Genomic DNA, 27,321 nt, shown 5'->3' on the forward strand with positions numbered 1-27,321 from the left:
ATCTTTGATCCTCCCATCGCCAGCACCCATCTTCAGAAAGCTTTCGCCTAGTAAATCTGGAACTCTGTCCCCACTGAACATTGTCTGCCCCCTCCCCCAGCCCCTGGCACCCACCGTTCTGCTCTCTGCCTCTAGGCCTCTGATGACGCTAGGGGCCTCAGGTGAGTGGAATCCTGCCGGATTCGTCCTTCTGTGACCAGCTCGTCTCCCTGAGCTGAATGTCTCCCAGGGTTCCTCCATGCTGTGTCCTGGGTCCGAAGCTCTTTCCTGCTCAGCCTGAGGAATATTCCGTTGTGTGGCTGGACCACAGCTTGCTTATCCATTCATTTGCCAGCAGACACTTGAGTTGCTTCCATGCTTTACCTGCTGTGAGCATAGGTGTGCCAAATATCATTCTGACACGCTGACTTCACTATTCTTCTTGGATAGTATACCCAGAAGTGGACTTGCAGGGTTATCTAGTGGTTCTACTTATGGTGTTTTGAGGACTCTCCATCCTGTTCCATTAGAGTTGGTTTACAGTGTTCTGTCAATTTGCTGCTGTAGGGCAAAGTGACCCAGTCATACATACACATATGCATTCTTTTGCTTACATTTTCCTCCATCCTGTTCCGTCACAAGTGCCTGGATAGTGTTCCCAGGGCTATACAGCAGGCTCTCATTAGTTATCCATTCCAAAGGCGATAGTCTGAATCTATTAACCCCAAGCTCCCAGTCCATCCCACTCCCTCCTCTTCCCCCTTGGCAACCACAAGTCTCTTCTCCAAGTCTATGAGTTTCTTTTCTGAGGAAAGGTTCATTTGTGCCATATATTAGATTCCAGATATAAGTGATATCATATGGTATTTGTCGTTCTCTTTCTGACTTACTTCAGTCAGGATGAGAGTCTCTCGTTCCCTCCATGTTGCTTCAGATGGCATTATTTCATTCTTTTTTTTATGGCTGAGTAGTATTGCATTGTGTATATATACCATGTCTTCCCAATCCATTCATCTGTTGATGGACATTTGGGTTGTTTCCATGTCTTGGCTATTGTGAATGGAGCTGCAGTGAACGTAGGGGTGCATGGATCTTTTTCAGGGAAAGTTTTGTGTGGATATATGCCCAAGAGTTCAATTGCTGGGTCACACGATCGTTCCCTGTTGAGTTTTCTGCGGTAGCCCCAAACTATTTTCCATGGTGGTTGTGCCACTCTATAATCCCACCTACAGTGTAGGAGGGTCCATTTACTCCATACCCTCTCCAGCATTTGTTATTTGTGGATTATTAATGATGGCCATTCTGACCGCTGTGAAGTGAGTGGTACCTCATAGTAGTTTTGATTCACAGTGTCTTTCGATGCACCCTTTAAGAAAATTTCATGAAGTCCAGTTTGCCTCATTTTCCCTTTGTTCTCTGAACCTTTGGTGTTATTTCGTGATGAGTATGTTAGAGAATGTAGTAGACGAGGTGGCCTCTATGTATCAACAGGGGGAAATGTTGGCAAAGAGGTGACTACCCTGAAAAAGAGCCTAATGGAAATTCCAGAAATAAAAAACCATGTCTGGACTGCAGCATGAATTGGATGAGCTTAACGCCAGAGGAAAGAATCTGTGAAACTGAAACAGCAAAATGTAAATGACCCAAACCGAAGCACAGTGAGGGAAAATGCAGTGAGTTTAAGAATGAGTTTAAGAAAAGACCCCAGAGGAGTTCCTGTGGTGGCAAAGTGGTTAACGAATCCGACTAGGAACCATGAGGTTGCGGCTTCGATCCCTGGCCTCGCTCAGTGGGTTAAGGATCCGGCGTTGCCATGAGCTGTGGTGTAGGTTGCAGACAAGTCTCGGATCCCGTGTTGCTGTGGCTCTGGCATAGGCCGGCGGCTGCAGCTCCGATTGGACCCCTAGCCTGGGAACCTCCATATGCCACGAGAGTGGCTCAAGAAATGGCAAAAAGACAAAAAAAAAAAGACACGAGAGGTTTGTGGGACAATGTCAATGGGTCCACTGATTGCATGACTCAATTCTCAGAAACTGAGGAACGAGGGAACAAAATAATACTTGAAGGGATGAATGGTTAGGAATGTTCCCCAACTGATGAAAAATACCCATCCACAAACCTCAGAAGCTCATTGAATCCCAGTGAAGACAGATACAAAGACAATCTTGCCCTGGACAGCACAGCAAAACTGCTGAAAAGCCAAAAATTATAAACACCAAAGCACAAGAGCAGCTATAGAAAAATGGGTTCAGGAGAAAGAATTCTCAGAAACACAGGAGACCAAATGGCAAAACCCAGCCTCTTCAGAGGAGGAAAGAAAAAACACGTCTACCCAGAACCTTACGTCCTGCACAAACACCCTTCAATAATGAGCCGAAGAAAGACATACTCAGCCAAGAGTCCGTTCCCATTTGACCCACATAAATGCTACGAGGAGATCTTCGGAGAAGGGAGCTCAGGAGGGGAAGGACAAACGTGTGGCTAAGTGTACAGGCTTAGCAGATTTCCAGGCGGATGGAGAGACATTCTCTGACAGCTGAAAGCTAAGGTAAGAAGAACAGTGTTCTGTTGGGTTTAGAGTGTAACCAAAGCAAATAAAATAAAATAAAAGGATGACAGGAGCATGCAGAGTAGCTGGTGGTTCAAGGCAACTTCCTCCATGAATTCTTGTTGTGACAGCTCAAGATGGTGTGAAGTGGCCCCAGTGCTAAAGATGTGAGAATTGAAACCCAAACCAAACTGCCCCGTTTCAGCTCCCTTCCCTAGTCGTAGTTACTGTCAGGAATTTTGAACTCTCAGTGGGGAAGTTCTGCATGGCTACTGTGACGGCTTTTTTTTTTTTTTTTGGTTGTTTAGGGCCACACTGGTAGCATATGGAGGTTCCCAGGCTAAGGGTCGAATGGCGCTGTAGCCACTGGTCTCCACTACAAGCACAGCAACACAGGATCCGAACCCCACTTGTGACCTATACCACAGCTCACGGCAACGCCGGGTCTTTAACCCCCTGAGCGAGGCCAGGGATCGAACCTGTGTCCTTATGGATACTAGTCAGATTCATTTCCACTGAGCCACAATGGGAACTCTCAGAATTTAAAAAAATGTTTTTATGGCTGCACCTGCAGCATGTGGAAGTTCCCAAGCTAGAGGTGAATTCCAGCTGCAGCTGTCAGCCTACACCACAGGCACAGCAATGCCAGGTGCAAGCTGTCTCTTCAGTGACCTATGCCATAGCCATGGCAACGCTGGGCCCCTGATCCACTGAAAGAGGCCAGGAATCGAACCCTCATGCTCACAGAAAAAAAAGCTGGGTACTTAACCCACTGAGCCATGATGGGAACTTCCCCAGAGCGTATGTTTTTATTAAGGAATTGTTTTGTGGAGTTTCACTGTGGCTCAGTGCTAACGAAACCGACAAGTAACCATACGGATGTGGGTTCAATCCCTGGCCTCGCTCAGTAGGCCAAAGATACAGCATTGCCATGAGTTGTGGTGTAGGCCGAAGACACGGATCGGGTCTGGTGTTGCTGTGCCTGTGGTGTATGCCAGCAGCTGCAGCTTAAATTCGACCTCTAGCCTGGGAACCTCCGTATCTCATGGGTATGGCCCTAAAAAGCAAAAAAAGAAAAAAAATTATGTGATAACTAAGTAATGTGCAAGCCTGCAAGCACAGGATGGCATTACCCACAGAGCAAATTCTGTGTTTTGTGATCAGCTGTGAAATTAAGCTTTTTGTGGCCACCTGGAAGGACCATGCTGGCCCTGGGGTTTACCAAGCAGCCCCAGACAGCAGGGCCGGCAGGATGGATGGGACCCGAGGCTTCCCCCAGGCTGTGGTCTCCTTAGAGCCCCTCTTCCGAACCGATTTCTACTGTGGTGTCTACAGCCTCTGATGGAATCTTCTTATCCCCAGGGAATTTTATTACCATTGTTATCAGTTACAACACAGGGAATTATTACACAAATAAATCCCAATTTTCATTTCTTGAAGATACATAATTACGGGTTGAGCTTCCCTTTTCCGAAGTATCTGCAGGATTGGAAATGTTTTAATGTAAAGAATCAATATTTGTGCACCCAATGCATGCTATTTATTCATTGTAAACCACAGCCGTGCCAGAATGCACTGGTATCCCAAGGGCTGCGTCCCCGCCACATGCTCTGAGCTGGGATGCCCGCCTGCTCGCCCACCGCACCCTCGGCACGGTAGCCGGAGGCCGGAGGGGCCAGTGGCCTGTGGCCCTGGTCGCCTCCTGGTACTCACAGCCCAGCGTGACCCCCTGCAGGTCATAAGCAGCCTCTTCTGCCTGCCCTGCTGAGCCCCCATCTACTCGGGGATAGCGCCAGCTTGACCTGGGGACCAGGGCACAGGGAGGACCCCTGGCATCTCTGACACACCATGACATCGTGATGGCCCAAAGCTCTGTGCAGAGGCCTTGGATGGAACGCCAGGAAGCAGTTAGATGCTGTGGCCCTCACAGAACCCCTTCCATTGGCTTTCCTTCAGAAAACCTTCTATGAAACAGAACATTTTGGAAACAATCATAAAAAGCAGATCCACAGCCAAGGGCACTTTTACAATTTATTTTCCATCTTTCAATTCTGTTCCTCTCCCTTTGCTTTATGTTTCACAATCCCTTTTCTCTTTCTCTCTCTCTCTCTCTCCCTTTCACTCGCCCCCTCCCCGCCCTCTCTCCCCTTCTCTCTCCAATATCCCTATTTTTTTGTCTCTTGTTTTTCCTCTCAGTGGCAGACACAGCAGGGACTCACACTACCAATTACCTAACATATTTGAGCGAGTTAAATCTACACGTTTATCACCCTTGGCCAGTTTGCATCATTTAATAGAATATGTATTTCCACGATTTTGTTTTTGGGTTGATGTTGTCTCTGCTGTATTTGCTGTGTGGTTTCCATTGTTCGCTTGCTCTCTTTCATTTTTGTTGGATATTTGAGTTATTGGATGTCTTTTTGTCCTGGTAAATCATCAACATTCGATGGGTAGTCAGAGGAACAGAAGAAAATTTTTGCTTTGCGTGTATCTGCAATCAAAGGCCTGAGAGACACAGATTCCAGGAGCTGTTCAAATTGTCTTGCGCTAGAATCCAAATTGGGGGCTGGGAGTTATGTTCTTCAAGAGGAAACTGGTCTTGATGCAGAAAGTCTCGTGTGAGTTTCCAAGTGATTCGTCGTGGGTGCTGTCCAGAATGAAAGATGATCTTTCAGGAGGGATTGGATTGGGTATGAGGGCCTTGCCTTGCCTTCCTCCACAGGGAAAAGACCCTGGGAATGTGTGTTTGTCAGCAGACAGGTAGAGGCTAGCAGGTATTTCTGCAGGAAACCTGGTGCTGTCCTAGAGTTGGGTATCATTCAGGAAATGCAGTGTCTCATGGACGCAGGGGTGTGCCCGGAAATGCACTTCCCCTGACCATCCCATTATTTTCCCCTGGGAATACGTGACCCAGAGGCCATTCTTTCCTTCTTTTCCACCACAAAATGGACGGTACCAGAGAGAGAACAGGGGTCCAACACTTGCAAGCTTCCATGGAGTACGAGTAGCACCTTCACAGAGCGAGGCAATATACCCTTGGTGTTTAGACCGGGTAACTCACAGTGCAAGGAGTACCGGTATGGCTTCCATCAGAAGGGGCACTGTGGTGTGGGCTCCTCATGAAACTGTTTCTCCTCCACCAGCTAGGAGTGCATTGTGTATTTTGTAGTGGTTTGTTTTGCTTTCGTTTTTTGAGTTTCATTTCCTTCCCCTTCCATTCTGATGGTTGGAGCCAATGTGCCCTGGATGTAGCAAGAGGCTACAGTGTTTAGCGGAGAATTCACTCTGCTGTGTAAGTTTTGCATGGGCCTGTCAAGATATTGGTAATCACCCACAGGTGGGATGCCGGGTCCCATCCACTACCCTCGATTCCCTTATTCCCTGGAGTCTTCCTTCCATTTCGTTTGCAAGTGAGTCTCTTGAGGATTTGTGAGTCGTGGGCTACAAACTTGAGTAACTTCTCTTCTCATAGGCATAGATTGAGCCCCCAAGGACTCCATTTGGCTTTTATTCCAGGTACTGACATCCGTTCTAAACAGGTGTGCAGAGTCATCCTTGGTCTGGGGAAATATCCACACGGCCCAAGAGCAATGGCCGGGCTGGGTGAACACTATCATTTTGTGTCGCCGTGGAATCCTCCCTGAACTCTCCCCATTTTCTCCTCAACAGGCTCAGCCTCTAGAGGATCACAGAGAAGGAGGCTTGTTGTGAAACTGAGTCAGAAGGATGCTCTTATAGCAGACTTTCAAGACAACCCTTAGCCCGGGATAACAACCAGAGGATGACTGGCCTGAGAACTTGGTATTCCAGAAAGCAGAATTCAGGTACACAAGAGATCATGATTCCCTTGATTCCTCCTCACCCTTTTCACACTCTCTACCTCTTTCTCCCACTCCCTCTCAGCTTCTCTCTCTCTCTCTCTCTCTCTCTCTCTCTCTCTCTCTCTCTCTCTCTCTCCCCCTCTCTCTCTCCCTCTCCCCCTCCCTCCCTCCCTCCCTCTCTCTCTCTCTCGGTGCCCAGGGGCAGAGACAACAATCCGGCCTAAGCAATCTGGACTCAAGTTGGTAGGGTCAGTATTTTGGCGGCCAGGGCTTAATCTGGTTGTGTCATTGTTTGAAGACTGTCATTCTCAAGAATCACACAAACCCTGACAGGACTGGAAGGTCGGTCTTAGGGAAAATGCCTGAAGTTAGGATTTACCCATGGGGCCCATATTTTACCCAGTAAGCCATGTGCTAGAAACGTTTCAATTGGGAGGACACGCTAGGTGGAGTACCTATGTCTCTGTCTTGGGGTATGGCTCCTGGGTGCTCCACACAGCACGAACTCACATCCAAGGCAGGAAGAGGCATCCCTTCAGAGAATGTGGCCAGAGGGAACTGAGTGGCTGGAGGCCCGCATGAACGGGTGGTCAGGAAGGAAGGGTCTGGAGACCAGGGAGCATGAGAGGCTGGCTGGTCCACGGAGTTGGCCCTTGATGGCTCAGGATGGCCTCCAGTGAATCACCTGTGAGTGAGGTCTTCTTCTCTGCTCAGGGTGGAGGGGAACAAGTCAATGGAGGAAGAGAGTTAGCTTTGGGATGAAAGGCCCAAGGCCATGCGTGAGGGCCAGGAAGACTGGTGGTCTTTCCCTAGCAAAACGTCTTCTTGGTTTCACGACAGTTTCTACAGGCACCTTTCAGAAACATCTACAAAAAGAAACACACTAGTGCCTATGGGCACTCACAGAGACACACGAGGCCAGGTCCACCACACTCACTGCAGTTCGGTCTTGGGTCGTGAGGCAGCAAAGCACGGGTTCAGTGTGGGAGGAAAGAACATGTATTTCAAAGATTTCCAAGACAGGGATCAGATCCATTAGAGTCTCCTGACCTGGTAGTAACAGGGACGTGTCCTCCCTCTGAAGGCTCAGGAAAGGAGAAGTTGCCAGGCAAGATGGGATTTTTATTATGGCCATCTGGGTTGAAGAGATACTGAGAGAGGGCATATTGCAGTGGATCGTTGTGCATTTTGAAACAGTCCTGTCCCCTTTAGAGACCTGAGGCAAGGAACCTTCATCAGGCAGCAGCCACAGCAAAGAGGAGGAGAGATCGAGTGAGCAGGAGACAGAGCAGTGACAGAGAGGGGCAGGGAGGCGGCAACACAGACACAGGCATCAACAGGTAGATGGAGAGAATCAGAGCCAGAGACAGAAAGACCGACAGAGAATCTGGCAGGATGGATGGGAAGGGTGACGATGAAGAAAATAAGCGGGGGGAGGAAGAAGGGGAGAAAAACTATTAGCGATCTCATGCGTACATTGGGAATGCAAACATTGTCTCCTCCTCTGTCATCATTGGTCTTGAGTTTTGACACCAGGAAGGGGACTAACAAAAGGAACGATATCTTCACGGAGGCGGCTTGTATATTCTGGAACTGTACCTTCTATGGGGAGACCCGGCCCTTGGGTTCATAGCTTGTTCCCCTGGGGGCTGAATGGACTTGGGTCATAAGGGAAGTTTGTGATACTTCCATCAGGCGTGGTTCGCCCTAGCTCGCTATGTGCTGCTTCTCCCCGTTTTTGAAAAGAAGGCATCTTCATGCCACATCAGGCTTCGCCTCAAAGGAGAACACATTTGGAGTGCCTTTCAAGTGATGCAAACTCCCTGTACCAAACCAGTGCACAGAGTTCATTGGGCAGCACTTTGGCTCATTTTCCTAGGTATAGGACAGGCCTAGATGGGAAAAAGGCAAGGTTTGGTCTCCGAAGTAAACCCGCACTGGGGCTGGTGTTCACTCACTGAATAGGATACACTTTGCAAGGAGAAACGTTGCACATTCATCTTTTGTGGAGTTTGTGAGATTTCCGTCCGGCGTGGATTGCCCTAGGTCACTGTGTGCTGCTTTTTCCCGCTTGTGAAAAGAAGGCGTTTTCATGCCACATCAGGCTTCTCCTCAAAGGAGAACACGTTTGGAGTGCCTTTCAAGCGATGCAAACTCCCTGCACCAAACCAGTGCACAGAGAGCACCTTGGCTCATTTGCCGTATGTATAGGAGTGGCCTAGGTTGGAAAAAGGCAAGGGTTGCTTTCCCGAGCAAACCCGCACTGGGGCTGGTGTTCGTTCACTGAGACAGGAGCTCCTGAGTGTTACAGCTCTTAAAGTCACCTCTTGACCAGGTCAAAATGACAACGGTCTTCTACCACCTGGCTTTCTTCAGGAAGTGATAAAATATCCCAACCCAACCAGCTCCTGCCCCAGGCATCCTGTCAGGCCCTATTGGCCAGAATAGGGTAAGATGCTCTCCACACCCCCAGCCACTCCTAACAAAGAGGAAGGGGAGGACCGGGATGGATTTCCTGCAGTCACGATGCATTCCCAGGTAGCCCATTGATTGCATCAGGAGACCCGAACAGTTCACATTTTATTCATGAGTATTACTGTGGTTCCGGGTAGAAGAAATGGCTGCTGGGAAAATACCAACAATGTTTGTAAGGACAGTCACGGACCAAAAGTCCGCAGAGGGTATGGATTGTCCTTGGAGCTGAAGAAGTCACGGAAGATAGGGAGTTCCCATTGTGGGACAGCAGAAGTGAATCCGAGCATCATCCGTGAGAATTTGGGTTCGATCCCTGGCCTCACCAGTGGGTCAGGGATCCAGTGTTGCTGTGAGCTGTGGAGTAGGTTGCAGATGCAGCTTGGATCCTGCATTGCTGGCCCTGTGGTGTAGGCTGGCTGCTGCAGCTCCTATTAGAGCTCTGGTCTGGGAAGGTCCATGTACCACGGCTGTGGCCTAAAAAAACAGTTACAGAAAATAAAGACAGGGGTGCAGTGGTGCCGGCAGCACATGGGACTAAAGTCTTCAGTGATGAGCACAACGACAGAGAAGGGACAAATGACTGCCCAGGAGGAGTGATGAGGCTGTGTCTAGGAAGGCCACAACCACCTTACCAGACGGGCGGCCTGCTCCCTCTGTTGCCCTGGACCCTCGGGTGTGAGGACCGATCCTCTGCTCAGAGTCCAGCCTCCTCTGTCCTCCTTGCTTCATTCTACCTGCAGCCCACCCATCTTTCTTTGGATCTGCCTTTCTTTGAGAAGTTATCCTCTGTATTGGCTATCAGGTGGCAGAACCTGTGGACCCAAAAGGAGCAGTTGCACTGGCAGGGACTAGGTGGACCTCGGGTCGCCATGGAAAACTCTTGGTGGAGCACAGGCAAGAGTTGGGGCGGGAGGACCTGCACCCCATAAGAAATACCCACCAGCTCTCAGATCCTCGAGGGTTGTAGGAGCACCGAGACATTCAAGCTGGGAAATGAAGACTGTGATAGGGCAGAGCGAGACCCAAGCTTCCCCGGGCAATGGCAGCGTGAGCTCCTGTCCAACTGCCAAAAGATGAGAGTTGGCATCTTACCAGAAGGTTTGGAGGGATAGGATGAGAGACGCCTGGCCATTGGCCGGAAGCGCATGGCGGGGGAGGGGGTTGCGGAAGCTGCCTCGTGATTGGCCCGGGCCACGGGGATGTCACAGGGAGGCATTGTGACTTGAGGGCAAGGCAGTTATAAAAGCCCAGTGCTTCCACCGTCTCCCAGACGGAGGATATGGCTTTTCAGCTGTTCCTGCTCTTGCTCTTCAAGGCGGTGTCCTCTGCCGCCTTCTCTGCACCTGCACATGGCATGCCCCAGGCCCACCTGTCCTGCCCCGGGCCTCTCACCCACACTTGGTGTACCACATTCCTGTTCGCATCCAGCTTTGAGCCCCTTTGCGGGCGGATGAGCCTACGCACCCGCACCCGGCGCCTCCTCCACCCGCAGCCCTCCTCGGGCCTGGCCCAGCTCCTCAACACTGTGCTCAGGTTCTACAACAGGGGCTTGGACGTCTGGAACCAGAACCAAGCAGACCCCCACGCGGAGGGGAAGCAGCCCTCCCAGCCCTGTTGGCCAAGAGACCTGGACACGTGCCACGCCTCCAACTCCACACTGCACAGAAGGCAGCTGGCCACCCCTCCTCAGACATCCATGGACCCCAGATCCAAGATCTCCACCTTGGCCCTCCTGCTCCACAAAGGAGAGTCACAGACTCACAGGGCGAGTTCCTGTACCTCCTGCCCACCTCCATGCAACCTCTCAAAGGGCTCTCCAGCCCATGTGGGACCACCAGCCTGGGTGAGGCGACTGGTCCAGTTAGGGCCACCAGTCCTGGCAGGGCCAAAAGTCCAGGCAAGGCGACCAGCCCAGGTGGGACCACCAGCCCAGGTGAGGACACCAGCCCAGGAAGGACCAGCAGCCCAGATGGGACCAGTGGCCCTGGTGATGCTACCACCACAGGTGGGACCAACAGCCCATGTGGGGACGTTTCCCCAGGCAGGAGCAACAGCCCAAGTGGGGCCACCAAGCCTTGCGGGACCAATGGCCCCAATAGGGACAGCAGCCCAGGTGATGGGGCCACTAGACCAGGCCACGACTCCAGCTGATGCCAGGCTACCAGCCCAGGCAGGCCCAGCATACCAGGTGGGGCCACCACTCCAGGCAAGTCCACCCGCCCAGATGTGTCCGTCACCCCAGGCGAGGCTACCAACCCAGGTGGGGACACCAGCTCCTCTGGTGCCACCAGCCCAGTCAGGTCCACCAGCCCAGGTGGGGCCAACACCCCAGGCGGGGACACCAGCCCAGGCAGGGACACCAGGATCGGCGAGGATACCAGCCCAGGCGGAACCAACATGCCAGGCCAGGCCAACAGCCCAGACGGGGACACCAGCCATGACAGAAACCCTGTGGTCACAGCTAGGCTTTGGAAACATTGAGAGTTTGCTCCTTCTGTTGACTCGCTGTGCTCTGGTGCTGCTCTTTTCCTTCTGGACATTTATCTCATGCAGAGAGATAAAGGACTACCGTGAGTTCCAACAAGAGCAGCTGGCAGAGCTGGGCAAAGGATTGAAGATGATGGGTAAAGCCCTGGGAGAACTTGAGAAGACACTAAATGCAGAAAGAGAACATAAAAATCATCTTTCCAAGGAGCTGTCTGAGCTGAAGGCAGAGCTCAGAATTTCTGAAAAGGAAACAGAGAGATGGAAAAAGCTGTTTTTTCTATTGTCCCGGGCACAACACCTTTTGAAGGCCTTCCCGGAAGATGCAAAGGGGCACTGTGTGCAGGTGGAGCAGGGCCCTTAGAGGCAGGCCCAGGCCTGGGAGCTGGAGAGTTTCTTCCTCCCTGTGCACGCCCCCTAGAGGGGGAGAAGAGGGGTGGGGAGGGAGGGCAAAGCGGAGGCTGGGGTAGGGGTGCTGGGACAGAGACGTGGCCTGAATTTCATGATGTATGTATATTTTGAATAAATAATTGAATGTTGGAAGGCAAAGAAGTGTCCCCAGGAGATTGTGTCACCTGGGATGGGGGTCACAAGTCCATGCACCCTCCAGCTGGATGGGTCTCAGAGCCCGTGCAGAGCTGGGCGCCGTTCCCATGGAAGGTAACCAGCCAGAGGGGTGGCACAAGACCTCACAGATACGTCGTGGCAGAACCGGGGCTTGGACTTGCCGTTATGGCTCCAGCTCTGGCCGTGGGTCCTGCCTGATGCGGGCGTTTGATGAGCAAAGGGGAGGGGTGAGACCAGGGTAAGAGAGGCCAGAGGCATGGGCTGTACCCCCCTGCCCCAGGAGAGGGGCTGGGACGGTGGGCTGTGCACTCAGAGACCCCGAAGCCCTACAGGAAGAGGGGAGGTGCTCCGGCTGCTCTGGGTTGGAGGCATGGGGTGAGTGGACAGCGCAAGGCAGAGCAGGGACAAGTGGGAACAGGTGCACCTGGGACACTGGAGGGGGGGGACCACTTCCAAGAGGCAGAGCTGAGTGTTGGGGGCTGTGGGGCAGGAGCTCGGGTTAACTGGGCCCCGAGGCAGGGCTATGCCCCACCTGATCACAGCCCAGTCCCTGCCTTCCCCAGCCCCTGCCTGCCGCCTCTGCTGCTGCTCAGCCGCCAGTATCGGGGCCCTGAGACCCACAAGGAAGCTCTGAGCTCCAGGGAGCCAGGCGGACCCATAGGGCATTGGTTAGATGTGTATTTATACTGAGAGGTTCACAGGAAGGCCCCAAGCCCCCGGCAGCCATTTCTCCCCAGCAGTGACATCTCACATCACTAAGGACAGCATTCCTCCAGAGACGCCAGCGTGGTGTGTGCGTTTGGAGCTGTCTGTCTGTCACCTGTGCACCCCCGTGACCAGGGCACAGACCAAGGGCCGAGTTGCCCCAGCAGACTAAGTCCTCCCTCAAGCCAGCCAACCTGCCCCCACTGCTCCTGCCTGAAGCAGCCACCAGCCCGCTCTCCCCTGTGGGAGTCTTGTCATCTCTAGAGTGTGGATGAGCAGAATCAGAGCTGTGGCCTTTGGAGATAGGACTCGTGTTTCCCCCACTCAGCAGGATGCCCAGGTGTCCGACCCGGTTGTCCTCCCCCGTTCTTTCCTCTCTGTGGCTGGGTGGGCTGCATGGTTCCAGGTTTTGGAGACTCCCGTAAACCTGCAGAGAACTTAAGCTTTCCTTTTCTGGCTCGCGTGATTTATGGTCACCTTTTTAAGAACGTGTCACAGCGGGGAGTGCCAGCCTTCAGGTTCTGTTCTCCTTTGCATTTCCCTCAAGACTAGTGATGGTGATTGTAGTTTCATAGGCTTCTTTCCACCTTTGTATCCTCCATGATGAATGTTAATGTCTTTTGCCAATTTTCTCTTGGGATCACTTGGGGGGTTTTTTGCTTTTTTTGGGGGGCGGGGGGCTGCACCCATGGCATGTGCAGGTTCCCAGGCTAGGGGTCCATTCGGAGCTGGAGCTGCCAGCCTAAACCACAGCCACAGCAACCCGGGATCTGAGCCGAGTCTGCAACCTACAACACAACTCACGGCAATGCCAGATCCTTAACCCCCTGAGCGAGGCCATGTTCTCATGGATGCTAGTCAGGTGTGTCTTACCCACTGAGCCACAATGGGAACTCCACATACGTTGGCTTTTACCGTTGAGTTTTGAGAGTTCTTTTGTCCGATGTGTGCTTCGCCAACATGTGCTCCTAGTCTGCAGCTTGTCTTTTTGTCCTAATACAATCTTACAGAGAAAAAAAAAATCGCATTTTTGATCAAGTCCAGTATTATCAACTGTCTTGTTTTATGGATTGCGCTTTTAGTGTCATGTCTAAAAAGACTTCAGCAAACTAGGTCCTGAAATTTCCTCCTGCGCTTCCTTCTGAAAGTATTACAGTTTGACATTTTGCTTTTAAATCTATCCTGTGGTCAATTCGAGTTCACTTTTTTATCAGGGCTGAAGCTCAGGTCAGGTGTTTTGGTTCATTTGCTTTCTTTTTGTTTCTAGGCCTGTAGGTGTTCATTGCTCTGGGGCGGTTTGTGGCATGGACCATCCTTCTCCGTTAAATCAGTTTCACCTTTTGCAGGAATCAGTCCTATGAGTGTAGGTCCTGCTCCGTTGGTCCTGTGCCTTTTCCTCCACCACCACCAGAGTGTCCAGGTTTTGTTCTCCCTGGCCTCATGGAGGGGCGGGGGCTGGCCTGGGAAATTCCCTCCAGACACCCCACAGCCCCATGGAGATGCATCAGCCCCCAGCGAGCCCTGGAAACACGGCAGGTGGAGTGTGTGCATGTGTTGGTGGCGCCTGAGAGCCCTCCTCGCGGAGGACCTTGCCCCAGAGCGAGTGAACATGTACAGGCCAAGTGGCGGGAGGAGGGGTGACACAGGTTGGATTTCATTGAGCACTGAACACGGCAGGTGGCCTGGTGACCTGTTGACCATGACAGCTGAGGAGCCAACAGGGTCTTAGCCCCCTCGGCCCCATTCCCCAGGTCTCGGGCCAGAGAGACCCGGAAACCCTGCCAGACACAGGCTTTTGCTAAGTGCAGGCACAGCTCCCAAAGTTGGGGACAGGGGACAGGGCAGAGGGTGGTGAAGGACAGCCCGCAGGTGGGTGAGCTGGTGCCAGGTGGGAGAAAGCCCAGCAGATCCCAGGTCCTTCTGTGAATGCATGTCTACGTGGCCAAGATATTGACAGCTGGTGGTTGCAGCAGAAATCAGAGCCAGCTCAGCCGCGGACTGGCTGGCTCACCCACCACAAGAGCAGCCTGGCCCAGGAAGGAGCCTGCCCTTTCTTATCAAATACGCAAAACATAAAACATACCATCTGAATTTTTGTAAGTGGAAAATGCTACTGAAGAGCACCCCAATCTTTGATCCTCCCATCGCCAGCACCCATCTTCAGAAAGCTTTCGCCTAGTAAATCTGGAACTCTGTCCCCACTGAACATTGTCTGCCCCCTCCCCCAGCCCCTGGCACCCACCGTTCTGCTCTCTGCCTCTAGGCCTCTGATGACGCTAGGGGCCTCAGGTGAGTGGAATCCTGCCGGATTCGTCCTTCTGTGACCAGCTCGTCTCCCTGAGCTGAATGTCTCCCAGGGTTCCTCCATGCTGTGTCCTGGGTCCGAAGCTCTTTCCTGCTCAGCCTGAGGAATATTCCGTTGTGTGGCTGGACCACAGCTTGCTTATCCATTCATTTGCCAGCAGACACTTGAGTTGCTTCCATGCTTTACCTGCTGTGAGCATAGGTGTGCCAAATATCATTCTGACACGCTGACTTCACTATTCTTCTTGGATAGTATACCCAGAAGTGGACTTGCAGGGTTATCTAGTGGTTCTACTTATGGTGTTTTGAGGACTCTCCATCCTGTTCCATTAGAGTTGGTTTACAGTGTTCTGTCAATTTGCTGCTGTAGGGCAAAGTGACCCAGTCATACATACACATATGCATTCTTTTGCTTACATTTTCCTCCATCCTGTTCCGTCACAAGTGCCTGGATAGTGTTCCCAGGGCTATACAGCAGGCTCTCATTAGTTATCCATTCCAAAGGCGATAGTCTGAATCTATTAACCCCAAGCTCCCAGTCCATCCCACTCCCTCCTCTTCCCCCTTGGCAACCACAAGTCTCTTCTCCAAGTCTATGAGTTTCTTTTCTGAGGAAAGGTTCATTTGTGCCATATATTAGATTCCAGATATAAGTGATATCATATGGTATTTGTCGTTCTCTTTCTGACTTACTTCAGTCAGGATGAGAGTCTCTCGTTCCCTCCATGTTGCTTCAGATGGCATTATTTCATTCTTTTTTTTATGGCTGAGTAGTATTGCATTGTGTATATATACCATGTCTTCCCAATCCATTCATCTGTTGATGGACATTTGGGTTGTTTCCATGTCTTGGCTATTGTGAATGGAGCTGCAGTGAACGTAGGGGTGCATGGATCTTTTTCAGGGAAAGTTTTGTGTGGATATATGCCCAAGAGTTCAATTGCTGGGTCACACGATCGTTCCCTGTTGAGTTTTCTGCGGTAGCCCCAAACTATTTTCCATGGTGGTTGTGCCACTCTATAATCCCACCTACAGTGTAGGAGGGTCCATTTACTCCATACCCTCTCCAGCATTTGTTATTTGTGGATTATTAATGATGGCCATTCTGACCGCTGTGAAGTGAGTGGTACCTCATAGTAGTTTTGATTCACAGTGTCTTTCGATGCACCCTTTAAGAAAATTTCATGAAGTCCAGTTTGCCTCATTTTCCCTTTGTTCTCTGAACCTTTGGTGTTATTTCGTGATGAGTATGTTAGAGAATGTAGTAGACGAGGTGGCCTCTATGTATCAACAGGGGGAAATGTTGGCAAAGAGGTGACTACCCTGAAAAAGAGCCTAATGGAAATTCCAGAAATAAAAAACCATGTCTGGACTGCAGCATGAATTGGATGAGCTTAACGCCAGAGGAAAGAATCTGTGAAACTGAAACAGCAAAATGTAAATGACCCAAACCGAAGCACAGTGAGGGAAAATGCAGTGAGTTTAAGAATGAGTTTAAGAAAAGACCCCAGAGGAGTTCCTGTGGTGGCAAAGTGGTTAACGAATCCGACTAGGAACCATGAGGTTGCGGCTTCGATCCCTGGCCTCGCTCAGTGGGTTAAGGATCCGGCGTTGCCATGAGCTGTGGTGTAGGTTGCAGACAAGTCTCGGATCCCGTGTTGCTGTGGCTCTGGCATAGGCCGGCGGCTGCAGCTCCGATTGGACCCCTAGCCTGGGAACCTCCATATGCCACGAGAGTGGCTCAAGAAATGGCAAAAAGACAAAAAAAAAAAGACACGAGAGGTTTGTGGGACAATGTCAATGGGTCCACTGATTGCATGACTCAATTCTCAGAAACTGAGGAACGAGGGAACAAAATAATACTTGAAGGGATGAATGGTTAGGAATGTTCCCCAACTGATGAAAAATACCCATCCACAAACCTCAGAAGCTCATTGAATCCCAGTGAAGACAGATACAAAGACAATCTTGCCCTGGACAGCACAGCAAAACTGCTGAAAAGCCAAAAATTATAAACACCAAAGCACAAGAGCAGCTATAGAAAAATGGGTTCAGGAGAAAGAATTCTCAGAAACACAGGAGACCAAATGGCAAAACCCAGCCTCTTCAGAGGAGGAAAGAAAAAACACGTCTACCCAGAACCTTACGTCCTGCACAAACACCCTTCAATAATGAGCCGAAGAAAGACATACTCAGCCAAGAGTCCGTTCCCATTTGACCCACATAAATGCTACGAGGAGATCTTCGGAGAAGGGAGCTCAGGAGGGGAAGGACAAACGTGTGGCTAAGTGTACAGGCTTAGCAGATTTCCAGGCGGATGGAGAGACATTCTCTGACAGCTGAAAGCTAAGGTAAGAAGAACAGTGTTCTGTTGGGTTTAGAGTGTAACCAAAGCAAATAAAATAAAATAAAAGGATGACAGGAGCATGCAGAGTAGCTGGTGGTTCAAGGCAACTTCCTCCATGAATTCTTGTTGTGACAGCTCAAGATGGTGTGAAGTGGCCCCAGTGCTAAAGATGTGAGAATTGAAACCCAAACCAAACTGCCCCGTTTCAGCTCCCTTCCCTAGTCGTAGTTACTGTCAGGAATTTTGAACTCTCAGTGGGGAAGTTCTGCATGGCTACTGTGACGGCTTTTTTTTTTTTTTTTTGGTTGTTTAGGGCCACACTGGTAGCATATGGAGGTTCCCAGGCTAAGGGTCGAATGGCGCTGTAGCCACTGGTCTCCACTACAAGCACAGCAACACAGGATCCGAACCCCACTTGTGACCTATACCACAGCTCACGGCAACGCCGGGTCTTTAACCCCCTGAGCGAGGCCAGGGATCGAACCTGTGTCCTTATGGATACTAGTCAGATTCATTTCCACTGAGCCACAATGGGAACTCTCAGAATTTAAAAAAATGTTTTTATGGCTGCACCTGCAGCATGTGGAAGTTCCCAAGCTAGAGGTGAATTCCAGCTGCAGCTGTCAGCCTACACCACAGGCACAGCAATGCCAGGTGCAAGCTGTCTCTTCAGTGACCTATGCCATAGCCATGGCAACGCTGGGCCCCTGATCCACTGAAAGAGGCCAGGAATCGAACCCTCATGCTCACAGAAAAAAAAGCTGGGTACTTAACCCACTGAGCCATGATGGGAACTTCCCCAGAGCGTATGTTTTTATTAAGGAATTGTTTTGTGGAGTTTCACTGTGGCTCAGTGCTAACGAAACCGACAAGTAACCATACGGATGTGGGTTCAATCCCTGGCCTCGCTCAGTAGGCCAAAGATACAGCATTGCCATGAGTTGTGGTGTAGGCCGAAGACACGGATCGGGTCTGGTGTTGCTGTGCCTGTGGTGTATGCCAGCAGCTGCAGCTTAAATTCGACCTCTAGCCTGGGAACCTCCGTATCTCATGGGTATGGCCCTAAAAAGCAAAAAAAGAAAAAAAATTATGTGATAACTAAGTAATGTGCAAGCCTGCAAGCACAGGATGGCATTACCCACAGAGCAAATTCTGTGTTTTGTGATCAGCTGTGAAATTAAGCTTTTTGTGGCCACCTGGAAGGACCATGCTGGCCCTGGGGTTTACCAAGCAGCCCCAGACAGCAGGGCCGGCAGGATGGATGGGACCCGAGGCTTCCCCCAGGCTGTGGTCTCCTTAGAGCCCCTCTTCCGAACCGATTTCTACTGTGGTGTCTACAGCCTCTGATGGAATCTTCTTATCCCCAGGGAATTTTATTACCATTGTTATCAGTTACAACACAGGGAATTATTACACAAATAAATCCCAATTTTCATTTCTTGAAGATACATAATTACGGGTTGAGCTTCCCTTTTCCGAAGTATCTGCAGGATTGGAAATGTTTTAATGTAAAGAATCAATATTTGTGCACCCAATGCATGCTATTTATTCATTGTAAACCACAGCCGTGCCAGAATGCACTGGTATCCCAAGGGCTGCGTCCCCGCCACATGCTCTGAGCTGGGATGCCCGCCTGCTCGCCCACCGCACCCTCGGCACGGTAGCCGGAGGCCGGAGGGGCCAGTGGCCTGTGGCCCTGGTCGCCTCCTGGTACTCACAGCCCAGCGTGACCCCCTGCAGGTCATAAGCAGCCTCTTCTGCCTGCCCTGCTGAGCCCCCATCTACTCGGGGATAGCGCCAGCTTGACCTGGGGACCAGGGCACAGGGAGGACCCCTGGCATCTCTGACACACCATGACATCGTGATGGCCCAAAGCTCTGTGCAGAGGCCTTGGATGGAACGCCAGGAAGCAGTTAGATGCTGTGGCCCTCACAGAACCCCTTCCATTGGCTTTCCTTCAGAAAACCTTCTATGAAACAGAACATTTTGGAAACAATCATAAAAAGCAGATCCACAGCCAAGGGCACTTTTACAATTTATTTTCCATCTTTCAATTCTGTTCCTCTCCCTTTGCTTTATGTTTCACAATCCCTTTTCTCTTTCTCTCTCTCTCTCTCTCCCTTTCACTCGCCCCCTCCCCGCCCTCTCTCCCCTTCTCTCTCCAATATCCCTATTTTTTTGTCTCTTGTTTTTCCTCTCAGTGGCAGACACAGCAGGGACTCACACTACCAATTACCTAACATATTTGAGCGAGTTAAATCTACACGTTTATCACCCTTGGCCAGTTTGCATCATTTAATAGAATATGTATTTCCACGATTTTGTTTTTGGGTTGATGTTGTCTCTGCTGTATTTGCTGTGTGGTTTCCATTGTTCGCTTGCTCTCTTTCATTTTTGTTGGATATTTGAGTTATTGGATGTCTTTTTGTCCTGGTAAATCATCAACATTCGATGGGTAGTCAGAGGAACAGAAGAAAATTTTTGCTTTGCGTGTATCTGCAATCAAAGGCCTGAGAGACACAGATTCCAGGAGCTGTTCAAATTGTCTTGCGCTAGAATCCAAATTGGGGGCTGGGAGTTATGTTCTTCAAGAGGAAACTGGTCTTGATGCAGAAAGTCTCGTGTGAGTTTCCAAGTGATTCGTCGTGGGTGCTGTCCAGAATGAAAGATGATCTTTCAGGAGGGATTGGATTGGGTATGAGGGCCTTGCCTTGCCTTCCTCCACAGGGAAAAGACCCTGGGAATGTGTGTTTGTCAGCAGACAGGTAGAGGCTAGCAGGTATTTCTGCAGGAAACCTGGTGCTGTCCTAGAGTTGGGTATCATTCAGGAAATGCAGTGTCTCATGGACGCAGGGGTGTGCCCGGAAATGCACTTCCCCTGACCATCCCATTATTTTCCCCTGGGAATACGTGACCCAGAGGCCATTCTTTCCTTCTTTTCCACCACAAAATGGACGGTACCAGAGAGAGAACAGGGGTCCAACACTTGCAAGCTTCCATGGAGTACGAGTAGCACCTTCACAGAGCGAGGCAATATACCCTTGGTGTTTAGACCGGGTAACTCACAGTGCAAGGAGTACCGGTATGGCTTCCATCAGAAGGGGCACTGTGGTGTGGGCTCCTCATGAAACTGTTTCTCCTCCACCAGCTAGGAGTGCATTGTGTATTTTGTAGTGGTTTGTTTTGCTTTCGTTTTTTGAGTTTCATTTCCTTCCCCTTCCATTCTGATGGTTGGAGCCAATGTGCCCTGGATGTAGCAAGAGGCTACAGTGTTTAGCGGAGAATTCACTCTGCTGTGTAAGTTTTGCATGGGCCTGTCAAGATATTGGTAATCACCCACAGGTGGGATGCCGGGTCCCATCCACTACCCTCGATTCCCTTATTCCCTGGAGTCTTCCTTCCATTTCGTTTGCAAGTGAGTCTCTTGAGGATTTGTGAGTCGTGGGCTACAAACTTGAGTAACTTCTCTTCTCATAGGCATAGATTGAGCCCCCAAGGACTCCATTTGGCTTTTATTCCAGGTACTGACATCCGTTCTAAACAGGTGTGCAGAGTCATCCTTGGTCTGGGGAAATATCCACACGGCCCAAGAGCAATGGCCGGGCTGGGTGAACACTATCATTTTGTGTCGCCGTGGAATCCTCCCTGAACTCTCCCCATTTTCTCCTCAACAGGCTCAGCCTCTAGAGGATCACAGAGAAGGAGGCTTGTTGTGAAACTGAGTCAGAAGGATGCTCTTATAGCAGACTTTCAAGACAACCCTTAGCCCGGGATAACAACCAGAGGATGACTGGCCTGAGAACTTGGTATTCCAGAAAGCAGAATTCAGGTACACAAGAGATCATGATTCCCTTGATTCCTCCTCACCCTTTTCACACTCTCTACCTCTTTCTCCCACTCCCTCTCAGCTTCTCTCTCTCTCTCTCTCTCTCTCTCTCTCTCTCTCTCTCTCTCTCTCTCTCTCTCTCCCCCTCTCTCTCTCCCTCTCCCCCTCCCTCCCTCCCTCCCTCTCTCTCTCTCTCGGTGCCCAGGGGCAGAGACAACAATCCGGCCTAAGCAATCTGGACTCAAGTTGGTAGGGTCAGTATTTTGGCGGCCAGGGCTTAATCTGGTTGTGTCATTGTTTGAAGACTGTCATTCTCAAGAATCACACAAACCCTGACAGGACTGGAAGGTCGGTCTTAGGGAAAATGCCTGAAGTTAGGATTTACCCATGGGGCCCATATTTTACCCAGTAAGCCATGTGCTAGAAACGTTTCAATTGGGAGGACACGCTAGGTGGAGTACCTATGTCTCTGTCTTGGGGTATGGCTCCTGGGTGCTCCACACAGCACGAACTCACATCCAAGGCAGGAAGAGGCATCCCTTCAGAGAATGTGGCCAGAGGGAACTGAGTGGCTGGAGGCCCGCATGAACGGGTGGTCAGGAAGGAAGGGTCTGGAGACCAGGGAGCATGAGAGGCTGGCTGGTCCACGGAGTTGGCCCTTGATGGCTCAGGATGGCCTCCAGTGAATCACCTGTGAGTGAGGTCTTCTTCTCTGCTCAGGGTGGAGGGGAACAAGTCAATGGAGGAAGAGAGTTAGCTTTGGGATGAAAGGCCCAAGGCCATGCGTGAGGGCCAGGAAGACTGGTGGTCTTTCCCTAGCAAAACGTCTTCTTGGTTTCACGACAGTTTCTACAGGCACCTTTCAGAAACATCTACAAAAAGAAACACACTAGTGCCTATGGGCACTCACAGAGACACACGAGGCCAGGTCCACCACACTCACTGCAGTTCGGTCTTGGGTCGTGAGGCAGCAAAGCACGGGTTCAGTGTGGGAGGAAAGAACATGTATTTCAAAGATTTCCAAGACAGGGATCAGATCCATTAGAGTCTCCTGACCTGGTAGTAACAGGGACGTGTCCTCCCTCTGAAGGCTCAGGAAAGGAGAAGTTGCCAGGCAAGATGGGATTTTTATTATGGCCATCTGGGTTGAAGAGATACTGAGAGAGGGCATATTGCAGTGGATCGTTGTGCATTTTGAAACAGTCCTGTCCCCTTTAGAGACCTGAGGCAAGGAACCTTCATCAGGCAGCAGCCACAGCAAAGAGGAGGAGAGATCGAGTGAGCAGGAGACAGAGCAGTGACAGAGAGGGGCAGGGAGGCGGCAACACAGACACAGGCATCAACAGGTAGATGGAGAGAATCAGAGCCAGAGACAGAAAGACCGACAGAGAATCTGGCAGGATGGATGGGAAGGGTGACGATGAAGAAAATAAGCGGGGGGAGGAAGAAGGGGAGAAAAACTATTAGCGATCTCATGCGTACATTGGGAATGCAAACATTGTCTCCTCCTCTGTCATCATTGGTCTTGAGTTTTGACACCAGGAAGGGGACTAACAAAAGGAACGATATCTTCACGGAGGCGGCTTGTATATTCTGGAACTGTACCTTCTATGGGGAGACCCGGCCCTTGGGTTCATAGCTTGTTCCCCTGGGGGCTGAATGGACTTGGGTCATAAGGGAAGTTTGTGATACTTCCATCAGGCGTGGTTCGCCCTAGCTCGCTATGTGCTGCTTCTCCCCGTTTTTGAAAAGAAGGCATCTTCATGCCACATCAGGCTTCGCCTCAAAGGAGAACACATTTGGAGTGCCTTTCAAGTGATGCAAACTCCCTGTACCAAACCAGTGCACAGAGTTCATTGGGCAGCACTTTGGCTCATTTTCCTAGGTATAGGACAGGCCTAGATGGGAAAAAGGCAAGGTTTGGTCTCCGAAGTAAACCCGCACTGGGGCTGGTGTTCACTCACTGAATAGGATACACTTTGCAAGGAGAAACGTTGCACATTCATCTTTTGTGGAGTTTGTGAGATTTCCGTCCGGCGTGGATTGCCCTAGGTCACTGTGTGCTGCTTTTTCCCGCTTGTGAAAAGAAGGCGTTTTCATGCCACATCAGGCTTCTCCTCAAAGGAGAACACGTTTGGAGTGCCTTTCAAGCGATGCAAACTCCCTGCACCAAACCAGTGCACAGAGAGCACCTTGGCTCATTTGCCGTATGTATAGGAGTGGCCTAGGTTGGAAAAAGGCAAGGGTTGCTTTCCCGAGCAAACCCGCACTGGGGCTGGTGTTCGTTCACTGAGACAGGAGCTCCTGAGTGTTACAGCTCTTAAAGTCACCTCTTGACCAGGTCAAAATGACAACGGTCTTCTACCACCTGGCTTTCTTCAGGAAGTGATAAAATATCCCAACCCAACCAGCTCCTGCCCCAGGCATCCTGTCAGGCCCTATTGGCCAGAATAGGGTAAGATGCTCTCCACACCCCCAGCCACTCCTAACAAAGAGGAAGGGGAGGACCGGGATGGATTTCCTGCAGTCACGATGCATTCCCAGGTAGCCCATTGATTGCATCAGGAGACCCGAACAGTTCACATTTTATTCATGAGTATTACTGTGGTTCCGGGTAGAAGAAATGGCTGCTGGGAAAATACCAACAATGTTTGTAAGGACAGTCACGGACCAAAAGTCCGCAGAGGGTATGGATTGTCCTTGGAGCTGAAGAAGTCACGGAAGATAGGGAGTTCCCATTGTGGGACAGCAGAAGTGAATCCGAGCATCATCCGTGAGAATTTGGGTTCGATCCCTGGCCTCACCAGTGGGTCAGGGATCCAGTGTTGCTGTGAGCTGTGGAGTAGGTTGCAGATGCAGCTTGGATCCTGCATTGCTGGCCCTGTGGTGTAGGCTGGCTGCTGCAGCTCCTATTAGAGCTCTGGTCTGGGAAGGTCCATGTACCACGGCTGTGGCCTAAAAAAACAGTTACAGAAAATAAAGACAGGGGTGCAGTGGTGCCGGCAGCACATGGGACTAAAGTCTTCAGTGATGAGCACAACGACAGAGAAGGGACAAATGACTGCCCAGGAGGAGTGATGAGGCTGTGTCTAGGAAGGCCACAACCACCTTACCAGACGGGCGGCCTGCTCCCTCTGTTGCCCTGGACCCTCGGGTGTGAGGACCGATCCTCTGCTCAGAGTCCAGCCTCCTCTGTCCTCCTTGCTTCATTCTACCTGCAGCCCACCCATCTTTCTTTGGATCTGCCTTTCTTTGAGAAGTTATCCTCTGTATTGGCTATCAGGTGGCAGAACCTGTGGACCCAAAAGGAGCAGTTGCACTGGCAGGGACTAGGTGGACCTCGGGTCGCCATGGAAAACTCTTGGTGGAGCACAGGCAAGAGTTGGGGCGGGAGGACCTGCACCCCATAAGAAATACCCACCAGCTCTCAGATCCTCGAGGGTTGTAGGAGCACCGAGACATTCAAGCTGGGAAATGAAGACTGTGATAGGGCAGAGCGAGACCCAAGCTTCCCCGGGCAATGGCAGCGTGAGCTCCTGTCCAACTGCCAAAAGATGAGAGTTGGCATCTTACCAGAAGGTTTGGAGGGATAGGATGAGAGACGCCTGGCCATTGGCCGGAAGCGCATGGCGGGGGAGGGGGTTGCGGAAGCTGCCTCGTGATTGGCCCGGGCCACGGGGATGTCACAGGGAGGCATTGTGACTTGAGGGCAAGGCAGTTATAAAAGCCCAGTGCTTCCACCGTCTCCCAGACGGAGGATATGGCTTTTCAGCTGTTCCTGCTCTTGCTCTTCAAGGCGGTGTCCTCTGCCGCCTTCTCTGCACCTGCACATGGCATGCCCCAGGCCCACCTGTCCTGCCCCGGGCCTCTCACCCACACTTGGTGTACCACATTCCTGTTCGCATCCAGCTTTGAGCCCCTTTGCGGGCGGATGAGCCTACGCACCCGCACCCGGCGCCTCCTCCACCCGCAGCCCTCCTCGGGCCTGGCCCAGCTCCTCAACACTGTGCTCAGGTTCTACAACAGGGGCTTGGACGTCTGGAACCAGAACCAAGCAGACCCCCACGCGGAGGGGAAGCAGCCCTCCCAGCCCTGTTGGCCAAGAGACCTGGACACGTGCCACGCCTCCAACTCCACACTGCACAGAAGGCAGCTGGCCACCCCTCCTCAGACATCCATGGACCCCAGATCCAAGATCTCCACCTTGGCCCTCCTGCTCCACAAAGGAGAGTCACAGACTCACAGGGCGAGTTCCTGTACCTCCTGCCCACCTCCATGCAACCTCTCAAAGGGCTCTCCAGCCCATATGGGACCACCAGCCTGGGTGAGGCGACTGGTCCAGTTAGGGCCACCAGTCCTGGCAGGGCCAAAAGTCCAGGCAAGGCGACCAGCCCAGGTGGGACCACCAGCCCAGGTGAGGACACCAGCCCAGGAAGGACCAGCAGCCCAGATGGGACCAGTGGCCCTGGTGATGCTACCACCACAGGTGGGACCAACAGCCCATGTGGGGACGTTTCCCCAGGCAGGAGCAACAGCCCAAGTGGGGCCACCAAGCCTTGCGGGACCAATGGCCCCAATAGGGACAGCAGCCCAGGTGATGGGGCCACTAGACCAGGCCACGACTCCAGCTGATGCCAGGCTACCAGCCCAGGCAGGCCCAGCATACCAGGTGGGGCCACCACTCCAGGCAAGTCCACCCGCCCAGATGTGTCCGTCACCCCAGGCGAGGCTACCAACCCAGGTGGGGACACCAGCTCCTCTGGTGCCACCAGCCCAGTCAGGTCCACCAGCCCAGGTGGGGCCAACACCCCAGGCGGGGACACCAGCCCAGGCAGGGACACCAGGATCGGCGAGGATACCAGCCCAGGCGGAACCAACATGCCAGGCCAGGCCAACAGCCCAGACGGGGACACCAGCCATGACAGAAACCCTGTGGTCACAGCTAGGCTTTGGAAACATTGAGAGTTTGCTCCTTCTGTTGACTCGCTGTGCTCTGGTGCTGCTCTTTTCCTTCTGGACATTTATCTCATGCAGAGAGATAAAGGACTACCGTGAGTTCCAACAAGAGCAGCTGGCAGAGCTGGGCAAAGGATTGAAGATGATGGGTAAAGCCCTGGGAGAACTTGAGAAGACACTAAATGCAGAAAGAGAACATAAAAATCATCTTTCCAAGGAGCTGTCTGAGCTGAAGGCAGAGCTCAGAATTTCTGAAAAGGAAACAGAGAGATGGAAAAAGCTGTTTTTTCTATTGTCCCGGGCACAACACCTTTTGAAGGCCTTCCCGGAAGATGCAAAGGGGCACTGTGTGCAGGTGGAGCAGGGCCCTTAGAGGCAGGCCCAGGCCTGGGAGCTGGAGAGTTTCTTCCTCCCTGTGCACGCCCCCTAGAGGGGGAGAAGAGGGGTGGGGAGGGAGGGCAAAGCGGAGGCTGGGGTAGGGGTGCTGGGACAGAGACGTGGCCTGAATTTCATGATGTATGTATATTTTGAATAAATAATTGAATGTTGGAAGGCAAAGAAGTGTCCCCAGGAGATTGTGTCACCTGGGATGGGGGTCACAAGTCCATGCACCCTCCAGCTGGATGGGTCTCAGAGCCCGTGCAGAGCTGGGCGCCGTTCCCATGGAAGGTAACCAGCCAGAGGGGTGGCACAAGACCTCACAGATACGTCGTGGCAGAACCGGGGCTTGGACTTGCCGTTATGGCTCCAGCTCTGGCCGTGGGTCCTGCCTGATGCGGGCGTTTGATGAGCAAAGGGGAGGGGTGAGACCAGGGTAAGAGAGGCCAGAGGCATGGGCTGTACCCCCCTGCCCCAGGAGAGGGGCTGGGACGGTGGGCTGTGCACTCAGAGACCCCGAAGCCCTACAGGAAGAGGGGAGGTGCTCCGGCTGCTCTGGGTTGGAGGCATGGGGTGAGTGGACAGCGCAAGGCAGAGCAGGGACAAGTGGGAACAGGTGCACCTGGGACACTGGAGGGGGGGGACCACTTCCAAGAGGCAGAGCTGAGTGTTGGGGGCTGTGGGGCAGGAGCTCGGGTTAACTGGGCCCCGAGGCAGGGCTATGCCCCACCTGATCACAGCCCAGTCCCTGCCTTCCCCAGCCCCTGCCTGCCGCCTCTGCTGCTGCTCAGCCGCCAGTATCGGGGCCCTGAGACCCACAAGGAAGCTCTGAGCTCCAGGGAGCCAGGCGGACCCATAGGGCATTGGTTAGATGTGTATTTATACTGAGAGGTTCACAGGAAGGCCCCAAGCCCCCGGCAGCCATTTCTCC

General features: G+C 51.9%; 2 protein-coding genes across 4 annotated transcripts; both read left to right on the forward strand.

Annotated features, from left to right (window-relative positions):
- The first annotated feature begins 6,196 nt into the window (after window positions 1–6,196).
- On the forward strand, window positions 6,197–11,856 carry LOC102167454 (uncharacterized). Of its 2 annotated transcripts, none has more exons than XM_084972595.1 (2): window positions 6,197–6,351; window positions 7,873–11,856. In XM_084972595.1, the coding sequence occupies exon 2, from the start codon at window positions 10,103–10,105 to the stop codon at window positions 11,669–11,671; it is 1,569 nt and encodes a 522-aa protein (XP_084828721.1). In that variant the 5' UTR covers window positions 6,197–6,351; window positions 7,873–10,102; the 3' UTR covers window positions 11,672–11,856. The 2 variants fall into 2 exon arrangements, with proteins under 2 accessions (XP_084828721.1, XP_084828723.1); XM_084972597.1 differs by having other exon boundaries at window positions 9,626–11,856.
- A 4,323-nt stretch (window positions 11,857–16,179) lies between these two features.
- LOC146400891 (uncharacterized) lies at window positions 16,180–26,570 on the forward strand. Of its 2 annotated transcripts, XM_084972599.1 has the most exons (3): window positions 16,180–17,234; window positions 20,905–21,059; window positions 24,340–26,570. In XM_084972599.1, exon 3 carries the CDS (start codon window positions 24,817–24,819, stop codon window positions 26,383–26,385), a length of 1,569 nt encoding a protein of 522 aa, XP_084828725.1. In that variant the 5' UTR covers window positions 16,180–17,234; window positions 20,905–21,059; window positions 24,340–24,816; the 3' UTR covers window positions 26,386–26,570. The 2 variants fall into 2 exon arrangements, with proteins under 2 accessions (XP_084828725.1, XP_084828724.1); XM_084972598.1 differs by lacking the exon at window positions 16,180–17,234 and having other exon boundaries at window positions 22,587–26,570.
- Window positions 26,571–27,321: the final 751 nt, after the last annotated feature.

This window comes from Sus scrofa, chromosome 8 (assembly GCF_054392235.1).
Source record: "Sus scrofa isolate SSC_HxYL_T2T_F1_AM1 chromosome 8, Sscrofa_HxYL_maternal_Yorkshire_Landrace_v2.0, whole genome shotgun sequence".
Lineage (NCBI taxonomy): Eukaryota > Metazoa > Chordata > Mammalia > Artiodactyla > Suidae > Sus > Sus scrofa.

Bases quoted from the DNA above. Each gene is read 5' to 3' on its own strand.
- LOC102167454 (XM_084972595.1), top strand. From the start codon at position 10,103: ATGGCTTTTCAGCTGTTCCTGCTCTTGCTCTTCAAGGCGGTGTCCTCT.
- LOC146400891 (XM_084972599.1), top strand. From the start codon at position 24,817: ATGGCTTTTCAGCTGTTCCTGCTCTTGCTCTTCAAGGCGGTGTCCTCT.